Source organism: Scyliorhinus torazame, chromosome 22, assembly GCF_047496885.1.
Source record: "Scyliorhinus torazame isolate Kashiwa2021f chromosome 22, sScyTor2.1, whole genome shotgun sequence".
Lineage (NCBI taxonomy): Eukaryota > Metazoa > Chordata > Chondrichthyes > Carcharhiniformes > Scyliorhinidae > Scyliorhinus > Scyliorhinus torazame.
The window spans coordinates 111433881-111449916 of record NC_092728.1 but is presented as its reverse complement, the minus strand read 5'-3'; the positions used below and the strand labels follow the sequence as shown (position 1 = coordinate 111449916).

General features: G+C 59.1%; 1 protein-coding gene across 1 annotated transcript in view; it reads left to right on the top strand.

Moving 5' to 3' along the window:
• Window positions 1-16036, top strand: part of LOC140399365 (protein spinster-like) — a 72163-nt gene that overhangs the window by 51775 nt on the left and 4352 nt on the right. The window contains exons 7-8 of the mRNA XM_072488941.1: window positions 4168-4252; window positions 5415-5612. Of these exons, the coding sequence (XP_072345042.1) occupies window positions 4168-4252; window positions 5415-5612 (283 nt within the window). The remainder of the gene's footprint in view (window positions 1-4167; window positions 4253-5414; window positions 5613-16036) is intronic.

Sequence of the window (16036 nt, the reverse complement as noted above, 5' to 3'; positions counted from 1 at the left end):
CCGTACCCCAGTGAGAGTCAGTGTGTGTGGGACCCGTACCCCAGTGAGAGTCAGTGAGTGTGGGACCCGTACCCCAGTGAGAGTCAGTGTGTGTGGGACCCGTACCCCAGTGAGAGTCATTGAGTGTGGGACCCGTACCCCAGTGAGAGTCAGTGTGTGTGGGACCCGTACCCCAGTGAGAGTCAGTGAGTGTGGGGCCCATACCCCAGTGAGAGTCAGTGAGTGTGGGACCCGTACCCCAGTGAGAGTCAGTGTGTGTGGGACCCGTACCCCAGTGAGAGTCAGTGTGTGTGGGACCCGTACCCCAGTGAGAGTCAGTGAGTGTGGGACCCGTACCCCAGTGAGAGTCAGTGTGTGTGGGACCCGTACCCCAGTGTGAGTCAGTGTGTGTGGGACCCGTACCCCAGTGAGAGTCAGTGTGTGTGGGACCCGTACCCCAGTGAGAGTCAGTGTGTGTGGGACCCGTACCCCAGTGAGAGTCAGTGTGTGTGGGACCCATACCCCAGTGAGAGTCAGTGTGTGTGGGACCCGTACCCCAGTGAGAGTCAGTGTGTGTGGGACCCATACCCCAGTGAGAGTCAGTGTGTGTGGGACCCGTACCCCAGTGAGAGTCAGTGTGTGTGGGACCCATACCCCAGTGAGAGTCAGTGTGTGTGGGACCCGTACCCCAGTGAGAGTCAGTGAGTGTGGAACCCGTACCCCAGTGAGAGTCAGTGAGTGTGGGACCCGTACCCCAGTGAGAGTCAGTGTGTGTGGGACCCGTACCCCAGTGAGAGTCAGTGAGTGTGGAACCCGTACCCCAGTGAGAGTCAGTGTGTGTTGGACCCTTACCCCAGTGAGAGTCAGTGTGTGTGGAACCCGTACCCCAGTGAGAGTCAGTGTGTGTGGGACCCGTACCCCAGTGAGAGTAAGTGTGTGTGGGACCCGTACCCCAGTGAGAGTCAGTGTGTGTGGAACCCGTACCCCAGTGAGAGTCAGTGTGTGTGGGACCCGTACCCCAGTGAGAGTCAGTGTGTGTGGGACCCGTACCCCAGTGAGAGTCGGTGTGTGTGGATACCAACCCTACGAGTGCTTTTTGCCCCTTGATATTTCTTAACTTGGCCAGACCGGTTTCACATCATCCGTACGAATATCTTTCCTCAATATTGTATCAATACCTTCTTTAATCAACAATGCAACTCCACCATCTTTTCCTTTCTGTCTGTCCTGTATAAAAACTGAATAGCCCTCAATGGGCTGAGGTAGGATGCTCTTTCTGAAGACCAGTGGAAACGTGTTGGGCCGAATGGCACTGTAAGGGATTCTATGATTCCAGGAGGTGCAGCTGGAGACACTTCCTGCAACGTGCTGGTCCTGGGAAATTGAAGCATTCCTGGTCTCCCACATGGAGCAAGAAGAGCAGACCACGGCCTGGAGCTCTGCAGACATGTCTTAGCCTTTAAATTAAATTTATCCTTTTAGTAGCAAATTATATTAACTAGTATTACCTAATCTTAACTCAGGCCTTTCGTCTCTGCTCCTTGTTATTATAGTATACATAAATGGTTCTGACCCCTGGGCGAGTGCGCGGTCAGTTCTAGACGCACACACCCCAGAGTCCGAACATCAGTGAATTTATCAATAATCTGTGTATTTTCTTGAGATCTTTAACCCTTGACTGAGTGCTTGAGTTACAGGCACCAGATTTATAAGTAAAACATTGACAAGCTATTCATTTAGATCAAGTGTAAAAGATGAACATATAGAACATTCAGTGCAGAAGGAGGCCATTTGGCCCATCGAGTCTGCACCGACCCACTTCAGCCCTCACTTCCACCCTATCCCCATAACCCAATAACCCCTCCTAACCTTTTTGGTCACTAAGGGCAATTTATCATGGCCAATCCACCTAACCTGCCCGTTTTTGGACTGGGTGGAAACCGGAGCACCCGGAGGAAACCCACGCAGACACGGGGAGAACGTGCAGACTCCACACAGACAGTGACCCAGCAGGGAGTCGAACCTGGAACCCTGGCGTTGTGAAGCCACAGTGCTAGCCACTTGTGCTACCGCGCTGCTGGGGGATTTTACAGGCACGCCTACCGAAGGTCAAAGGACCTTTAAATGGACCATCACATTTCTCATCCTTCCCGCGACAACTCCTGCTGACCGGAACATTTACCCCAGGACAATGGTCTACTCGTTTACCTATTCCCATGGAACAATGGTCTACTCGTTTACCTATTCCCAAAACCCCATCCCACCCTCCATTGAGGTGCACACAAAACAGACACATGGTTAAGGGGTAGGAAAGGTTAAAAGTAACAAGGATTGAGAGGTATGAGAGATTTGAGGATCCCCTCTGTTGAGGTTGTGGATTTTGTGGTCCATGGTCTTCCAGGGATTGGAGGGTTGGAACCTCTCGTTGTTTGCCTTTCCTAATGGTTGTCTTGGATTAGAACATGGAGGCGGTAGAATTCCTTCCAGACAGTCACTTGCATCTGTAGGACCTCTGCCTGTCTAATCCTCAGACCTACTGAGGTAATATTAGAATTCTTCCATCTGAGGTTTTCATGAGGTTTTTAAACATCCCCTTCCTCCTGCAGGTGGCGCTGGACTAGATCTTCCTGCAGTTTGAACTGACTGCAGAGGAACCTTCTTTAACTGCAGGTCATCAGTTGAGAAAAGTCAGTTTCAGTGCTGTACCCTTTTGGTAGCACGGTAGCACAGTGGTTAGCACTGTGGCTTCACAGCATCAGGGTCCCCGGTTTGATTCCGGCTTGGGTCACTGTCTGTGCGGAGTCTGCACATCCTCCCCGTGTGTGCGTGGGTTTCCTCCGGGTGTTCCGGTTTCCTCCCACAGTCCAAAGATGTGCTTAGGTGGATTGGCCATGCTAAATTGCCCTTAGTGTCCAGAAGATTAGGTGGGGTTACTTGGTTACAGGGATAAAGTGGAGGCGTGGTCTTAAGTAGAGTGCCCTTTCCAAGGGCTGGTGCAGACTCGATGGGCTGAATGGCCTCCTCCTGCACAGTAAATTGTATGATTAATCTTCAGACCCAATATCCCTTCGATCTGGCTGATACACACAGTTCCTCACACGGTGTTGCTCTATAATAATGTTGGTGAACCACAAGTCTTCCCTTATATCGATCAAATGACCACACAACCAGTTCGTTCAAAAGATGGTTTATTTACACACACAACAGTTATCTCGACATACAAATACAATATCTACTCCGAGTTAAACTACACCTATCAGCTACAATAACCGACACATAACTTCAGGGCAACCGGCACTGTGCAAAGGATAAGGCCTTTATCTGGATTTCACTTGGTTGGTTCGAAGAAAGTGGCTCTGTCTCTGCTGGGCTCATCCGTCAGGTAGCGATCGTTGGTCCTGAACTTGGCTGGCTGTTCCTGCTGCAATTGGGCTGGCGCAGGCTGGATCCAAAAGAAACACAACACATGGGTGTGCTCTCTTTTATCCCTCTGGGATTTTGCGCTCTTTGGGGCGGTCCTTAACCTTGGACCCAATAGTTCGACAGGGCTCTGATCACTGTCTTCGATTTCGGCCAATAAAGGGGTGGGTGCCTTGGTGGCTGGGCGGGTCCTTAGCGGTCATTGACCTTGGCAGTTGTGCTTTCTGAGTAAGGGGAGTGTCGCCGATCAGTCTGTGGCTGTACCGGTTGCTTGATTGGAGTTCTATTGTCCTGGGAAAATGGGCCATTAAAATGTAAACGAGTGGGGGTTTCGATCAGGTCTGGTTACCTGTGTTTCAGATACACATACGCTCTGTATCTGTCTGAGTCCTGGGTTGGCCATAATACCCATAGTCCTTTGCAGGTGGCCATCTTAGATGGCTACAACGGGATAGGCCGTGAACCAGAGTGACTGTTCCTGACCCTCCCCCGTGTCTGCAGAGCAAGACTCCGCTGTCTTGGCCTTTTTGTTACAAAAGATATGAGTGGATGTGCTGGGGTGGGAGAGAAGTCCCTGATTGACGCTGTTCCCCTGTCCACTGACCCCTTCCTCGGTGTGAATCTGTATTGTTGGGAGTGCAACAACAACACAGAGAAACCTTTTTGAAGCAAATGTTTATTTGGTGAGTTTCAAGCTGTAGCTCCGAGTTCAGGGATGTTAAGGTGGGTGGATGTCTGCCCTGTCTGGTTAATAGTCTCTGTCTGCAGGTGTTGGCTGCCCCCTTTGTGGCTGGAGCTCTTTTGCTGAATCCTCCCAGCTGTTTCCTGCTGTTAATCCCGGCCAATGTACTGGGTGAGTATTTCCTCTTTATTCACTCATGCCACCTGTTTACAACTAAGATTAACTTTCCGTAGAAGCATGGCGATGGGGTAGATGTCTCAGACACGGGGAGAGGGTTTTCCCTCTGGGGAATAGGAGATGGAGGTCGGGAATGTTTCCATACCCCGAATGGCCCCGAGGGGGAATCAATCACAATGTGATTTTCCTTGGCCTGGCCAATAATTGGCCAGGGCAGCATGTTGCTGTCGCTTATGTGGATTTCAGCCAAGCCTCTGACAAGGTCCCACACAGGATACTGATGAAGGAGCAAAAAACACCTGGATACAGGGGTACGTGGCAATTTGGATCCACAATGAGCTGAGTGATAGGAGACAAAGGGTGGTGGTAGAAGGTGTGTGATTGGAAGATGGTGTCCAGTGCTGGGTCCCTTATTGTTTGTGACATATATAAACAATATAGAAGAAAATGTGAGGAGGGGCTGATAAGTAAGTTTGCAGTTGACATGGAGATTGGCCGAGTGGTGGACTGTGAGGGTCTTCGGTTACAGGAGGAGAGAGACGGGATGGTCAGGTGGGCAGATCAGTGGCAGATGGAATTTAACCCTGAAAAGTGTGAGGTGATGCACTTTGGAAGGACTAACATGACAAGGGAGTCCTCAATGAACGGCAGGACACCAGGAACAGAGGGATCTTGGGGTGCCTGTACATAGATCCCTGAAGGTGTCAAGACAGGTTAATAGGGTCGTTAAGGCAAATGGGACACTTGTGTTTATCAGTCGAGGCAGAGAATATAAGAGCAAGAAGGTTATGACGGAACTGTCCAGAACATTGGTTAGATCACAGCTGGAGTACTGTGTACAGTTCTGGTCACCTCACTATCGGAAGGAGGTGATTGCACTGGAGGGGGTGCAGAGAAGATTCACCAGGATGTTGTCTGGGATGGAGCATGTTGGCTATGAAGAGAGACTGGATAAACTCGGGTTGTTTAGAAGGCTGAGAGGGGACCTGATTGAGGGCGATAAGATTATGAGGAGCATGGACAGGGTGATGTGGACTGTGATCCATGTGGTGAGATTCGAGCTGTGGTTTGATTACCTGTTCTCTGACTGTGATTTTATGAGCAGTGAGATGGTTTTTTACCCTGCAAATGACCTCCTCTCTCTTTGTCCCCCCAGGTGAGATGGGGATTGGGGTCACCTTAACCATCATCATTGAGCTGGTCACCCCCTCAATTCGCACTCCAGCTGTGGCCATCTACATCTTCATCATTTCCAATGTGGCTGGGGTAGCCCCATTGCTGGTGACTCCACTAACCAGGGTGTGGGGTCTGCGAGTTGCTCTTCTTGTGCTATGTCCTGGAATGTACATCGCTGGTACGTTACCTACCTCACACCTCAGCAACGGCCCCCAGATTAGGCTTCATTGTTAGTACATTCCAACGAAAGGGTTTCTGGCTGGAGGAAAAGACAATTATATCCCTCTCCTCCTCTCTCCCTGTCCTTTTCCTCCTTCGCCAGACCGGCCTCGCAGAGCATCGAGCGATGGCTTTAACTGGCAAAGCAGACCCTTATCAAAAGGAAACTTGATTTTTAAATGTCAGCTGAATCCTTAGTTTTAAACTCTCTGAACTGACAAACTTTCTCCAGGCAAAATGTACGGTTATAGTAAACAACCTGTACTTTAACCCTACATCTGTAACCTCCTCCTCCAGCCCCTACACCCCCCTATCTCTGTAACCTCCTCTTCCAGCCCCTACACCCTCCCTATCTCTGTAACCTCCTCCTCCAGCCCCTACACCCCCCCCTATATCTGTAACCTCCTCCTCCTGCCCCTACACCCCCCCTACATCTGTAATCTCCTCCTCCAGCCCCTACACCCCTCCCTATCTCTGTAACCTCCTCCTCCTGCCCCTGCACCCCCTCTATCTCTGTAACCTCCTCCTCCTGCCCCTACACCCCTCCCTATCTCTGTAACCTCCTCCAGCCCCTACAACCCTCCCTATCTCTGTAACCCCCTCCAGTCCCATGACCTTCCCTATCTCTGTAAACTCCTCCAGCCTCCTACAACCCTCCCTATCTCTGTAACCTCCTCCAGCCTCCTACAACCCTCCCTATCTCTGCAACTTCCCCAATTCCAGTTCCTTGATTATTTCCAATTTTAATCATTCCAGCATTGGCGGCTGTGCCATAGAACCATACAGCGCAGAAAAGACCCTTCGGCCCATCGAGTCTGCACTGACAATTACTAGCCCTAACCTCGGGCTAATCCCCTCACCAGCATTTATATCCTCGAATGTGAGGGTGTTTCAAATGCTCATCCCAGTGCTTTTTAAAGGGCGTGAGGTTTGCAGCCTCCACCACCTTCCCAGGCCGTGCATTCCAGACTCTCACCACCCTCTGAGAGAAATACAATTCTCAAATCCCCTCGGAACCTCCTGCCCCTCACCCTCAAACTATCCCCCTCGTGATGGACCCTCAACCAAGGGGAACAGCTGCTTCCTATTTCCCCTGTCCAATCCCCTCAATCCCCCCCCCTCAGCCTTCTCTGCTCTAAAGAACCCCCCCCCTCAGCCTTCTCTGCTCTAAAGAACCCCCCCCCCTCAGCCTTCTCTGCTCTAAAGAACCCCCCCCCCTCAGCCTTCTCTGCTCTAAAGAACCCCCCCCCCAGCCTTCTCTGCTCTAAAGAACCCCCCCCCCCCCTCAGCCTTCTCTGCTCTAAAGAACCCCCCCCCCTCAGCCTTCTCTGCTCTAAAGAACCCCCCCCCCCTCAGCCTTCTCTGCTCTAAAGAACCCCCCCCCAGCCTTCTCTGCTCTAAAGAAGCCCCCCCCCTCAGCCTTCTCTGCTCTAAAGAACCCCCCCCCTCAGCCTTCTCTGCTCTAAAGAACCCCCCCCTCAGCCTTCTCTGCTCTAAAGAACCCCCCCCTCAGCCTTCTCTGCTCTAAAGAACCCCCCCCCCCCTCAGCCTTCTCTGCTCTAAAGAACCCCCCCCCCCTCAGCCTTCTCTGCTCTAAAGAACCCCCCCCCACCCTCAGCCTTCTCTGCTCTAAAGAACCCCCCCCCCTCAGCCTTCTCTGCTCTAAAGAACCCCCCCCCCCTCAGCCTTCTCTGCTCTAAAGAACCCCCCCCCCCCCTCAGCCTTCTCTGCTCTAAAGAACCCCCCCCCCCTCAGCCTTCTCTGCTCTAAAGAACCCCCCCCCCCCTCAGCCTTCTCTGCTCTAAAGAACCCCCCCCCCCTCAGCCTTCTCTGCTCTAAAGAACCCCCCCCCCTCAGCCTTCTCTGCTCTAAAGAACCCCCCCCCCCCTCAGCCTTCTCTGCTCTAAAGAACCCCCCCCCCCTCAGCCTTCTCTGCTCTAAAGAACCCCCCCCCCTCAGCCTTCTCTGCTCTAAAGAACCCCCCCCCTCAGCCTTCTCTGCTCTAAAGAACCCCCCCCCCTCAGCCTTCTCTGCTGTAAACATTCCCAGCCTATCCAGTCTCTCCTTATAGCTCAGATGTTCCATCCCAGGCAACATCCTGGTGAATCTCCTCTGCACCCCCTCCAGTGCAATCACCTCCTTCCGATAGTGAGGTGACCAGAACTGTACACAGTGCTCCAGCTGTGATCTAACCAACGTTCTGTACAGCTCCATCATAACCGCCATCACTGAGAAAGACAAGTGTCCCATGTCCCTTCTTAACTGTGATAATCACCCGCTCTGCTGCCTTCAGGGATCTGTGAACAAGTTCCCCAAGATCCATCTGTTCCTCGCAGCTTCCTAGTGTCCTGCCGTTCATTACATCCTCCCTCGCCCTGTTTCTTCTTCCAAAGTGCATCACCTCGCATTTATCAGGGTTAAATACCAGCTTCCACTGCTCTGCCCATCTGACTAACTACCCTACCAATCTTGGTATCATCTGCAAACATACTTATCATTCTCCCCACATTCTCATCTATATCATTTATATATATAACAATCACTAAGACAGCGAGCACTGATCCCTGTGGTACACCGCTGGACACCGGCCTCCGGTGTAACAAACAGCCTCTCCCACCACCCTCTGTGTCCTGTTACTCAGCCAGTTTCTGATCCATCTCGACAAGCTTCCTTGAATTCTGTGTGCTTCAACCGTCTCAATCAGTCTCCCATGTGGCACCTTGTCAAAGGCTTTGCTAAAATCCATATAAACTACATCAACTGCACTTCCTTCATCTACGCACTCGGTCACTTCATCAAAACAATTCTATCAAATCCGCTATTGGGCTGTCGAACACCCGTCATTCAGTCCCAGCATCAGCACCTGTCTCTCATTCGGAGAATCCAGCCCATCATTCCAGCTCTGCTTCCCTGACAGACCCAGGGTGGGAATCTCCATCCCTGAATCGCCCAGAATGCGTTCCCCGATTGGACAGAGAATTGGGCAACGGGGGTGCCAACCTGAACGGCAGGCCCTGACCCCTTGCTGACCCCTCGCTGACCTATCGCTGACCCCTCGCTGACCTCTCGCTGACCCCTTGCTGACCCCTCGCTGACCGCTCGCTGACCCCTCGCTGACCGCTTGCTGACCCCTCGTTAGCGGCGTGGACGTGTTCCACCACGCCACACACAGCGGGAGGATGGGAATAAATGGCAATGGGTTGTGATGACCTATTTGCATCTATTTAGTGGACCCAGCGTCCTGTCCTCCGCCCTCCTCCCATTCTCTAGTGCGCGCGCCCGGGAATCACGTGGGTGAGGTCACTTGTGGTCTCTACAACTATTACCCGCTTGGCCCTCCGCAAAATCCACCACGCCAGAGCCAAACCCCCCCCCCAACACTGCACAGTAGCCCCCAACCCCCCTCCCCCCACACTGCACAGCAGCCCCCAACCCCCCTCCCCCCCCGCACAGCAGCCCCCAACCCCTCTTCCCCCCGCACCGCACAGCAGCCCCCAACCCCCCTCCCCCCCACCGCACAGCAGCCCCCAACCCCCCTCCCCCCACCGCACAGCAGCCCCCAACCCCCCTCCCCCACCGCACAGCAGCCCCCAACCCCCCTCCCCCACCGCACAGCAGCCCCCAAACCCCCTCCCCCCGCACCGCACAGCAGCCCCCAACCCCCCTCCCCCCACCGCACAGCAGCCCCCAACCCCCCTCCCCCCGCACCGCACAGCAGCCCCCAACCCCCCTCCCCCACCGCACAGCAGCCCCCAACCCCCCTCCCCACCGCACAGCAGCCCCCAACCCCTCTTCCCCCCGCACCGCACAGCAGCCCCCAACCCCCCTCCCCCACCGCACAGCAGCCCCCAACCCCCCTCCCCCACCGCACAGCAGCCCCCAACCCCCCTCCCCCACCACACAGCAGCCCCCAACCCCCCTCCCCCGCACCGCACAGCAGCCCCCAACCCCCCTCCCCCCACCGCACAGCAGCCCCCAACCCCCCTCCCCCACCGCACAGCAGCCCCCAACCCCCCTCCCCCACCACACAGCAGCCCCCAACCCCCCTCCCCCCGCACCACACAGCAGCCCCCAACCCCCCTCCCCCCGCACCGCACAGCAGCCCCCAACCCCCCTCCCCCCACCGCACAGCAGCCCCCAACCCCCCTCCCCCCGCACCGCACAGCAGCCCCCAACCCCCCTCCCCCACCGCACAGCAGCCCCCAACCCCCCTCCCCCACCGCACAGCAGCCCCCAACCCCTCTTCCCCCCGCACCGCACAGCAGCCCCCAACCCCCCTCCCCCACCGCACAGCAGCCCCCAACCCCCCTCCCCCACCGCACAGCAGCCCCCAACCCCCCTCCCCCCACCACACAGCAGCCCCCAACCCCCCTCCCCCCGCACCGCACAGCAGCCCCCAACCCCCCTCCCCCCACCGCACAGCAGCCCCCAACCCCCCTCCCCCACCGCACAGCAGCCCCCAACCCCCCTCCCCCACCACACAGCAGCCCCCAACCCCCCTCCCCCCGCACCACACAGCAGCCCCCAACCCCCCTCCCCCCGCACCGCACAGCAGCCCCCAACCCCCCTCCCCCCGCACTGCACAGCAGCCCCCAACCCCCCTCCCCCCCGCACTGCACAGCAGCCCCCAACCCCTCTTCCCCCCGCACCGCACAGCAGCCCCCAACCCCCCTCCCCTTGCACCGCACAGCAGCCCCCAACCCCTCTTCCCCCCGCACAGCACAGCAGCCCCCAACCCCCCTCCCCCCACCGCACAGCAGCCCCCAACCCCCCTCCCCCCACCGCACAGCAGCCCCCAACCCCCCTCCCCCCACCGCACAGCAGCCCCCAACCCCCCTCCCCCCACCGCACAGCAGCCCCCAACCCCCCTCCCCCACCGCACAGCAGCCCCCAACCCCCCTCCCCGCACCGCACAGCAGCCCCCAACCCCCCTCCCCCCACCGCACAGCAGCCCCCAACCCCCCTCCCCCACCACACAGCAGCCCCCAACCCCCCTCCCCCCGCACCACACAGCAGCCCCCAACCCCCCTCCCCCCGCACCGCACAGCAGCCCCCAACCCCCCTCCCCCCGCCGCACAGCAGCCCCCAACCCCCACCCGCACCGCACAGCAGCCCCCAACCCCCCTCCCCCCGCACTGCACAGCAGCCCCCAACCCCCACCCGCACCGCACAGCAGCCCCCAACCCCCCTCCCCCCGCACTGCACAGCAACCCCCTCCCCTTGCACCGCACAGCAGCCCCCAACCCCCCTCCCACCCGCACCGCACAGCAACCCCCTCCCCTTGCACCGCACAGCAGCCCCAAACCCCCTCCACTCCCGCACCACACAGCAGCCCCCAACCCCCCTCCCCCCCGCACCGCACAGCAGCCCCCAACCCCCCTCCCCCCACCGCACAGCAGCCCCCAACCCCCCTCCACTCCCGCAACGCACAACAGCCCCCAACCTCCCTCCCCCCGCACTGCACAGCAGCCCCCAACCCCCTTCCCCCCGCACTGCACAGCAGCCCCCAACCCCCACCCGCACCGCACAGCAACCCCCTCCCCTTGCACCGCACAGCAGCCCCCAACCCCCCTCCCCCACCGCACAGCAGCCCCCAACCCCTCTTCCCCCCGCACAGCACAGCAGCCCCCAACCCCCCTCCCCCCACCGCACAGCAGCCCCCAACCCCCCTCCCCCCACCGCACAGCAGCCCCCAACCCCCCTCCCCCACCGCACAGCAGCCCCCAACCCCCCTCCCCGCACCGCACAGCAGCCCCCAACCCCCCTCCCCCCACCACACAGCAGCCCCCAACCCCCCTCCCCCACCACACAGCAGCCCCCAACCCCCCTCCCCCCGCACCACACAGCAGCCCCCAACCCCCCTCCCCCCGCACCGCACAGCAGCCCCCAACCCCCCTCCCCCACCGCACAGCAGCCCCCAACCCCCCTCCCCGCACCGCACAGCAGCCCCCAACCCCCCTCCCCCCACCGCACAGCAGCCCCCAACCCCCCTCCCCCCACCACACAGCAGCCCCCAACCCCCCTCCCCCCGCACCACACAGCAGCCCCCAACCCCCCTGCCCCCGCACCGCACAGCAGCCCCCAACCCCCCTCCCCCCCGCACTGCACAGCAGCCCCCAACCCCCACCCGCACCGCACAGCAACCCCCTCCCCTTGCACCGCACAGCAGCCCCCAACCCCCCTCCACTCCCGCAACGCACAACAGCCCCCAACCTCCCTCCCCCCACACCGCACAGCAGCCCCCAACCCCCCTCCACTCCCGCAATGCACAGCAGCCCCCAACTCCCCCCCCCTGCACCGCACAGCAGTCCCCAGCCCTCTGATTGCCTGGGCGCCCCCCCCCCCCGGGTAACCTGGCCCATCCCCTCCCCCGGACCCGTGTAATAGGGGGTCCCCAGAGGGACCTCCCTGCCTAAAAGAAGCCCCTCCACAAAGCCCCCCCCAATGCATACAAACCCCCCCCCCCCAGAAAGATGCCCCCCAGAAAAGAGTCCTTGTCTGGAAGTGACAGAGCAGTCCGGACTGGACAGTGGGAATCATTGTAACCGGAATACTTACCGAGCAGCTCCATGTGCCCATTCCTGGAAGTTATCCCTGTGCCTGATACCCAATGTTTGTAAACATTGCGCACATCAAAGAGATGTAAGTTGCACTAAGTGCATTCCAATCAAGTAAGCTTGTAATTTCACTGCAATTCCTTCTCCTTGATGTGGTCATTGGGGTTTCATCACTTAGGCCACTGAAGCATGAAGGGAGCTGAATGATCAAAGGGGCAGATGGGTTTTACGAGCCGTCAATCACAGACCACTCCTCACAAGTCCCGAATGGATTGCAGACAGTGAATTGTGGGAGCCAGAGGCAGGTAGAGCTGCTGCTGACCTTGGAGAATGGGAATGTGGATCTGCAAGGTAAGTATTGCGGTTGTAATGATTCCCACTGCCCCGGGACTGCTCTCTAGTTTCCAGCCAGGGATCTCTTTCCTTGGGGGGAGGGGTCTTTCTGGGGGAGTCTGAGCGTGTGTGTGTGGGAAGGAGCCTGTGGTTGGGCTTTCTGTCGAGGGGGTTCGTTTGGGCAGGGGGGCCCTGTGGGAGTCCCCATATTGCAAGGGTCATTGTGGCGGGACCCCTATTATAGAGGTCCATGAGGGGAGGGCGGGTTGGGTCACCCCTGTACTTGGGGGTAGGGGGGACACCCAGGCAATCTGGCAGTGGAGGACTGCCGCGTGTTTCCCGGGGGGTGGGGGGTCCTGGCCAATTGGGGTAAGGAGGAGAAGGGGGGCCATTGCTGATTTGCGATGCGGGGGGTGGGTAGTGGAGATTTGCGTTGCGGGGGGGTGGTGGCGATTTGCGTTGCGGGGGGGTAGTGCCGATTTGCGTTGCGGGAGGTGGTGGCGATTTGCGTTGCGGGGGGGGTAGTGGCGATTTGCGTTGTGGGGGGGTAGTGGCGATTTGCATTGTGGGGGGGGGTAGTGGCGATTAGCGTTGCGGGGGGTAGTGCCGATTAGCGTTGCGGGGGGGTAGTGGCGATTTGCGTTGCGGGGGGGTAGTGGCGATTTGCGTTGCGGGGGGGTAGTGGAGATTTGCGTTGCGGGGGGGTAGTGGCGATTTGCGTTGCATGTGGTTCGTGGCGATTTGCGTTGCGGGGGGTCGTGGCGATTTGAATTGCGGTGGGGGTCGTGGCGATTTGTGCTGTGGGGGGGTAGTGGCAATTTGCGTTGCGGGGGGTTAGTGGCGATTTGCATTGCGGGGTGGATTGTGGGGATTTGCGTTGCGGGGGTGGGTCGTGGCGATTTGCGTTGCGGGGGGGTAGTGGCGATTTGAATTGCGGTGGGGGTCGTGGCGATTTGCGTTGCGGGGGGTCGTGGCGATTTGCGTTGCGGGGGGTTGTGGCGATTTGCGTTGCGGGGCTGTCGTGATTTGCGTTGCGGGGTGGTCGTGGCGATTTGCGTTGCGGGGTGGTCGTGGCGATTTGTGTTGCGGGGGGTCGTGGCGATTTGCGTTGCGGGGGGTCGTGGCAGTTTGCGTTGCGGGGTGGTCGTGGCGATTTGCGTTGCGGGGGGTCGTGGCGATTTGCGTTGCGGGGGGTCGTGGCAGTTTGCGTTGCGGGGTGGTCGTGGCGATTTGCGTTGCGGGGTGGTCGTGGCAGTTTGCGTTGCGGGGTGGTCGTGGCGATTTGCGTTGCGGGGGGTCGTGGCAGTTTGCGTTGCGGGGTGGTCGTGGCGATTTGCGTTGCGGGGTGGTCGTGGCAGTTTGTGCTGCGGGGTGGTCGTGACGATTTGCGTTGCGGGGGTTCGTGGCGATTTGCGATTTGCGTTGCGGGTGGTTCGTGGCGATTTGCGTTGCGGGGGGGTGGTGGCGGTTTGCGTTGCAGGGGGTCGTGGCAGTTTGCGTTGCAGGGGGTCGTGGCAGTTTGCGTTGCGGAGGGGTCGTGGCGATTTGTGCTGCGGGGGGGTAGTGCCGATTTGCGTTGCGGGGGGTAGTGGCGATTTGCGTTGCGGGGGGTCGTGGCGATTTGAATTGCGGTGGGGGTCGTGGCGATTTGCGTTGCGGGAGGTTGTGGCGATTTGCGTTGCGGGGGGTGGTGGCGTTTTGCGTTGCGGGGTGTGGGTCGTGGCGATTTGTGTTGAGGGGGGTCGTGGCGATTTGAGTTGCGGGAGGTCGTGGCGATTTGCGTTGCGGGGGGTGGTGGCGTTTTGCGTTGCGGGGTGTGGGTCGTGGCGATTTGTGTTGCGGGGGGGTCATGGCGATTTGCGTTGCGGGGGGTCGTGGCGATCTGCTTTGCGGGGAGTCGTGGCGATTTGCGTTGCGGGGCTGTCGTGATTTGCGTTGCGGGGGGGTCGTGGCGATTTGTGTTGCGGGGGGTTCGTGGCGATCTGCGTTGCGGGGTGTGGGTCGTGGCGATTTGTGTTGCGGGGGGGTCATGGCGATTTGCGTTGCGGGGGGTCGTGGCGATCTGCTTTGCGGGGAGTCGTGGCGATTTGCGTTGCGGGGGGTTGTGGCGATTTGCGTTGCGGGGCTGTCGTGATTTGCGTTGCGGGGGGGTCGTGGCGATTTGTGTTGCGGGGGGTCGTGGCGATCTGCTTTGCGGGGCTGTCGTGGCGATTTGCGTTGCAGTGGGGTTCGTGGCGATTTACGCTGCGGGGTGGTCGTGGAGGTTTGCGTTGCGGGGGGTCGTGGCGATCTGCTTTGCGGGGCTGTCGTGGCGATTTGCATTGCAGGGGGGTTCGTGGCGATTTACGCTGCGGGGTGGTCGTGGAGGTTTGCGTTGCGGGGGGTCGTGGCGATCTGCTTTGCGGGGCTGTCGTGGCGATTTGCGTTGCAGGGGGGTTCGTGGCGATTTACGCTGCGGGGTGGTCGTGGAGGTTTGCGTTGCAGGGGGGTTCGTGGCGATTTGCGTTGCAGGGGTTAGTGGTGATTTGCGTGCGGGGGGTCATGGCGATTTGCGTTGCGGGGGGTCGTGGCGATCTGCTTTGCTGGGGCGGTCGTGGCGATTTGCGTTGCGGGGCTGTCGTGGTGATTTGCGTTGCAGGGGGGTTCGTGGCGATTTGCGCTGCGGGGCGGTCGTGGAGGTTTGCGTTGCACGGGGGTTCGTGGCGATTTGCGTCCAGTGGGGGGTCGTGGCGATTTGCGTTGCGGGGGGGTCGTGGCGATTTGCGTTGCAGGGGGGAGTCGTGGCAATTTGCGTTGCGGGGGGGTTCATGACGATTTGCATTGCGGGGGGGTTCGTGGCGCTTTGCGTTGCAGGGGGGTCATGGCAGTTTGCGTTGCGGGGGGGGTCGTGGCGATTTGCGTTGTGTGGTGGTCGTGGCAGTTTGTGTTGCGGGGTGGTCGTGGCGATTTGCGTTGCGGGGGGCCGTGGCGGTTTGCGCTGCGGGAGTTCGTGGCGATTTGCGTTGCGGGGGGTTCGTGGCGATTTGCGTTGTGGGTGGTCGTGGCGGTTTGCGTTGCGGGGGGTCGTGGCAGTTTGCGTTGCAGGGGGGGGTTCGTGGCGATTTGCGTTGCGGAGGGGTTGCGGCGATTTGTGCTGCGGGGGGGTAGTGCCGATTTGCGTTGCAGGGGGGTAGTGGCAATTTGCATTGCAGGGGGTTAGTGGCGATTTGCATTGCGGGGTGTGTTGTGGGGATTTGCGTTGCGGGGGTGGGTCGTGGCGATTTGCATTGCGGGGGGGTAGTGGCGATTTGCGTTGCGGTGGGGGTCGTGGTGATTTGTGTTGCGGGGGGTCGTGGTGATTTGAATTGCAGTGGGGGTCGTGGTGATTTGCGTTGCGGGGGGTCGTGGCGATTTGCGTTGCGGGGGGGTCGTGGCAGTTTGCGTTGCAGGGGGGTTCATAGCGATTTGCGTTGCGGGGGACCGTGGTGGTTTGCGTTGCGGGGGGTCGTGGCGA